At 37.6% G+C, this 6000-nt stretch overlaps 1 protein-coding gene across 2 annotated transcripts in view; it reads left to right on the plus strand.

The window, feature by feature from the left end:
- Positions 1 to 5196, plus strand: part of LRRC2 (leucine rich repeat containing 2) — a 78952-nt gene extending 73756 nt beyond the window's left edge. For both annotated transcript variants that reach the window (XM_042447310.1, XM_042447309.1), the window contains exon 9: positions 2879 to 5196. In XM_042447310.1, coding sequence (XP_042303244.1) covers positions 2879 to 2928 — 50 coding nt within the window. In that variant the 3' untranslated portion in view covers positions 2929 to 5196. The remainder of the gene's footprint in view (positions 1 to 2878) is intronic.
- The last annotated feature ends 804 nt before the right edge of the window (positions 5197 to 6000 follow it).

Raw genomic sequence — 6000 nt, forward strand, 5'->3', positions numbered from 1 at the left:
CCATGAAAATAGCTGCCTTTTCCATGTAACGTTAACTGCAGTGACATATAGAAATTAAGAATATAAAGCATTTTTTTCCCAGGGATAAAGTTGCTTCCATTTTTTTAAAACTTATTTTCACAGTTTGCCAAAGACTTCAGAGAGCCAGAATATTTTCTGTTCAAATGGCTGGTTTTTCTCTCTCTCCCGAGTTCCACTCTCAGTGTTAGATTTTTAATTGCTTAAGCCCTTCTGCAAATTTGTCAAGACCACCATTGTATGACTAAATCAAGTGTAGAGTTTCAGGATAAAAATACTGGTCTTGCCAGTAGTTAGGTTTATGGACAATTCTCATATTACTATTGGGAGCAAATGGACTGATTAGGAGCTTCCACCAGTGGTTTCTGAAGTCCCTCTTCCTATTAAAGCACCTAACTGGAAAAGCTGTTTCTGAAAAGCCAGAAGAATCTTAAAAGTGGCTTCTTATAGTGCAAAAACAACTGTACATGGAAGAATTATAAGAAAGTGATAGGGATCTTTGGATTCTAGGCTTTGTTTTGGGCTGAGACTGATGTAAATGAAGCATAGGCCTGTTACAGACTGCCCAAATAAAGCTGCTTTGGATCTCTTTGGAGGTATGCTGTTTAAATGATGCATGCATCCTAAGAATCCGGAAGCTGCACCAAAACTGCACCCCAGTGCTTGGGAATGGAGTGTGGCTTTGGTGCGACCTCCGGACTCTTAGGACCCATGCATCATTTAAATAGCATACCTCCAGAGAGACCCAAAGCAGCTTTATTTTGGCAGTCTGTTACAGGCCATAGAAAACTCTTCTATATGGTTCTACCAGATATGCTTCTGGGTTGTCTTTATTTTATTTAGAAATTTTATTTAGAAATTGTGTACTGCATTCAGGAGATCCCTTAAAATAGTTTGCAATATTCAAACAAATAATCAGAATAAATGAAAAGTAAAATAAGCAACAAACAACAAACCAGAAAATTAAAACAGGCCAATTTAAAAATCTATGGGTTTAAAGAAATTAACACCCAGGTCTTGGTAGAACAAATGCATATTCATCTGAAAACCACTAATATAATCAATGTAACATTTCTTATTTGAGGGATGGATTTCACTATCAGGATGCCACAATAAAAAAGGCTTGTCTTGTATCCTTTTCAGACAAGTTTACAAGACATAAAGTGATTCTTGCAATATCCTGATCACCCTCCAGATACATTACAGGACACAGAAAAATATTTTATCTAAAGCTGCAAATGAAAGCTGAATAGGGAGGAATAAGAGCCTGGTATACACTCTTGTTGTTCTTCCACGATTACTTCAGCCTTCTTTTGAGTACAGAGATATCTATTAGTTTATAAAAAAAATAAGTGTTCCCAAAAAGGCTTGTGTAGAGAGAAGCCAAATATGGGAGATATCTTGATGGGGAGAAGGAGAACCCGCAGAACCACACCTTTCATTCCTTTACCTATTTTACTTGTGTCTACTTAGTGGTGTCTCAAGGTTGCCAACTCATGGTGTCACCCCGTCATTTACTTCCTCCCATTTCACACCATGTGGAATCCTTAGAAATGCTTTTTTGCATTAACGTTACTCGTAAATCATAATTCCCATATACCACTGAATGTAATGCTAATAGTTATGACAAAAACAGCTAGCAAAATTTAAACTATACTTTCAAATTATTATATCATACTCACAGCTTAAATGAATTTACATATTCATAGTGAAGATTTGGTTTAAATGTGATGTTTTAAAGAAAATTTTAAAAGAATATTGTTTTAAAAATTATTATTTTTTTTAAAAAATAACATTTTAAATTTTCATATTTTTGATATTTAATTTTTTAAAAAATCTGGGCCCTCTCCTTTCTCCTCCCACTGAGCTTCAACCTATTCCCACCATCTCTTAGAGCATATTAAAGGGAAGCAGATAAATGACAGACTGTTTCTGCCAAAAGGTAGGTGTTTGAAGAGCAGTGGTGTCACCCCCCTTTTAGGATGTCACCTGGTGTGCATACCCCTAGTGACACCACTGTGTCTACTCATGGAAAATCCTTGTCAAGAACAGGGGAAGTGGAGGATAAAGGGTGTAATGTGAATCTCTTCAGGGTTTCAGTCCAAACCTGAAACATCTATAGTGCTGGACCTATTTTTGGTCCACTGAACAAAGGCTGGGATCAGTTTCTCTTCTACATGCAGTCCCCCATATGCCTTAAAATATGATCCATAGGGCTGGGATATTCTGGAGCAGGGTTCCATAGTATTTGGTATACTATAATTGCTTCAGGTCGGAGCCATTGATGGAAGGGATTGAAAACTGTATCACACAATGGCAGTTTGAGATAGAAATGCCAGGGGCAATAAACAGGGAGGTTATATGTATAATTCTGTCAGGCCAAGAACAACCAGATATAGCACCTTGAGAATGGTATTTCTGGCTTCTTAAATACGATGTATTGTTGTCAGCTGATAGCAAAACTAAATGGCAACATTGGTGATACCAACTTGCCTGTTTCTCTGCTATGGTGTTTGTCTTCTTCCTGTCCAGCTGAATATCAGTCAGTTGTTCTTGACTGCATGGCATTCACTGAAGACTCAAAGTGATTTCTGATTTATTCAGTGAACATTTTCTTTACTCTATACAAAAATTTCACTCAAATATACTATGAAGAAAACAGGACTTTCAAGATATGTTTTATTGTAAGATTCAAAATGGTGTATACATTTCAGTGGAATCATTAATGAAAAATTGGCTGCAGCCTTTGGGCACAGGTGTTAGAAAGATGGTTTTAACACTTATATAACTATCATCAACATACCATTAGCATTCAATGATTTGACAACTGATAGCATATGTTTATATTTTCTTTTAACAGAGACTGTTCCTTGCTATACAACAAAAGTTTCACTTAGTGTTCAGATATGAGAAGTGGAATTCATATGTCACTAGAGATCTGACAAATTAATTTTGATGAAACTACTGGGAAAACATCATCGCAATGTGGAAAAAAAACTTCAAAAAGAAATGAAGAAAGGCTCTCAATATCTGTGATATGCATAATACATAATAGTAGTTTCCAGTAACCAGGCTGTCATGTGGGGTCTGCAATCATCATGTGAACCATGGCTGCTTCTATCTTTACAAATGATTTCTTGGATGAAAATAGTAGAAGAGTTTAGGCATGTGATATATTCCAATATCTTTAGACCAAACAATAGGAATTGGGATTACTTAAATTCTTAATGACCTGTATCCAGCCATCCTGTTGCCGTTTTGCCAAGCCAGTGTTACTGAATCGTCCGAGGAGAGGTAATTTCCTCTGATCGCAAAGTTTCAGTTCAGAGGAAATTCCCTATCCCTGAATGATTCAGTGACTCTGGAGCCAACAATTCCCTGACATTTAGGAAGCACACCAGGCTTTCACACATACACACTTCCTCAATGTTTCAGCAGCGATTTATCAGCCCTTACCCCACAGTAAGTGCTGGTCTGATAATCTTCATTGTGTCTTGTACAACCACTTGCACAGCAGTGTCATCCACCACAATTACAGTAACTGGGATATTTACTCTGTGAATCCTATGATGAAAATAGGCTTACTTTTGTAGTTGCTATTGGTGTACATGGCCAGCATCTTGTTAGGAACAGAGATGAACTTTATGTGTGTAAATGTTTGGTTTTTGAATAGGGTAAAAGGTGCTATTCTCTAGCATCTTGTTCTCTGTCCAAATCAGTCCACAGCCAAGCCCTGTAGAGTCACTGCTGGGAGGAGAGGATGGAAAGAGGGACAGAGGTGATGGTAGGTGGGGATGGTACCCATTATCCCCATACAATTTGAGAGAGAGAGAGAGAGAGAGAGAGAGAGAGAGAGAGAGAGAGAGAACATTTCAGAGAAACAACCTTACCCACAAACTGCAGGGGGATGAGGTGCAGTTGCAGCTGTTCAGTTGCCCTTCCCACACCCACAGCCATTTAATGACTGGAGCAGCAGCCCCATGGGGCTTTGTTGCTGTCTGGGTGGGATATTTTGTAGGCAGGCATGAGACTTCCTTGCTTGCCATCTAGGATTCCAGCCTTGCTAGAACCCATATATAATCTACAGTGTAATCATATTGCTGTTCATTAAGTAGTAAATCGTGCTGTAGTCATGGAGTTTATTTCAAGATAAGCCTAAAGCTGTTTTCCAAATGGGGGGCTTGCAGAGGCATTTGGACTGCAATTCCATTTCTAACTTTCCTGAGTATATAAAACCAAAATATATGACATCCACAAAACAGCTGTTCCTGTTCCCCAGCTGATCACTGTTTGGAGTAGCAGGATTGGCATTGGCTTCCATATCAAATCAGTGGCTAGGGTGCTTGAACCCATGTGATAAGTAGTACTGATTCCAACAAGGACTTTCCTCCTTTCTATTTCCTTTTTAGCGTTACAGTCACCAGGGGAATTTTTTGTCTGAAAGCAGCCTTGGCTAATGGCAAATTTACTGTAATTGTTTCTTAGAAGATCTCTTAGACTGAACTTGTTTATTCTGGCCTGCTATTGGAGAATGTATTGCAAAAAACATTTCTTAAGAACAATAGCTAAGATTGTTAACCAACTAGAGCAAATTGGCTTAGCAGATTGCTACCTGAACAAAATCTGCATTTCACAGTAATTTGAGTGACAGAAGTCAACTAATACAGCTTTTAAGGCAAAGAGATAAGTGTTGTTACAAAGTGTGCATATCAAGCAAAGCTTGAAAAACTTATTTTAAAAGGAATAATTGTAATGAAATGTAAAACCATCCACAACTGAGCAGCATTAGGATGCTGCTGTAGCTCCTATGAGAGAGAATGGTGTCAACTAAAAAGCTGACAGCCCTAAACACTACTGTGGGTGAGGAGTTTTTTTCTGCAAAACAGACTTATAATTACAATTTGAAGAAATGTAACTGACTTTTAGGAGAGAAAAGAGCTCAGGAAATATGTTTCAGTTCTCAAAAGCTATAGCTATATTTTATAACTAAGCACTTTCATTGGTCTTGATAAATGAATCAATGGGGTTTGGTAGAAAATGTTTTTATTTTTATTTTATGCAGATGTTGTAGCATAAGCTCACTTTTATTTTTGAAAATGTATTTTTATTGATTCTATCTGTGTTAGTATATGTTTGACTTCTAAAAGGATTGTGTTATGGATAGTATTTTTTTTTCATTCAATAAATACCTTATGTTGATAACCTATGCATTTTGAATTTCATTCATCCATTTATTATGTTACATGTGTAAGAATAAAATGGTACAACTGTTAAAAAGGCTTATTGTTCATCACATTTTATCCCACCTTTTGGCACACATAAAAAAAATCTCAGTCATGATGGCTAACAAATATAACTGAAACCAATGTATGGTAAAGAGCAAAACGTTATCATACTTGTTTTAATTCTGTTAAGTTGCCTTGCATCTAATGGTCTTATTGCACCACAGCACTACAGTATAGTAACATAGTGATGCAGCAACACCACTGGCAATAATCCCCTACCGCAGGAGATCATTGGCATAATCCTGTCATAGTGTTGTTGCAAATGTTCACTTTTGCAGGCAAGATTCATTAATGACTATCTTTTGAGCCACCAAACAGTAGCTTTGTTGCTGAGGAACTCTAATCCCACTTCCTTTTGTGAATACTCCATTACTGAAGTCCCATGAGAACTCCATTATTGGAGTTCTTGTAGTGAGATGTGGGCAAGTTGGGAGTGTGACCATCTAGTTCCTCTCTTGGAATTCCTGAGCAATCTACACATTACGTCCGGTGCTTGGTCTGAGAAGATCACTCTCAGCTGCAGCAAGCTCCTCCAGCCTTCTCCTGGGATTTGTGTATGGCAAATCCGCAGATACTGAGGGAGATTATTTATCTGCGGATTTGCCAAACACAAATCCCAGTACATGAATTCCCACTACATGAATTCATATCAAAAGTTCAAAAGTAGGCAGTTTCATCTACACAAGATGGAAAAAAT

This window comes from Sceloporus undulatus, chromosome 2 (assembly GCF_019175285.1).
Source record: "Sceloporus undulatus isolate JIND9_A2432 ecotype Alabama chromosome 2, SceUnd_v1.1, whole genome shotgun sequence".
In the NCBI taxonomy this organism is placed as follows: domain Eukaryota; kingdom Metazoa; phylum Chordata; class Lepidosauria; order Squamata; family Phrynosomatidae; genus Sceloporus; species Sceloporus undulatus.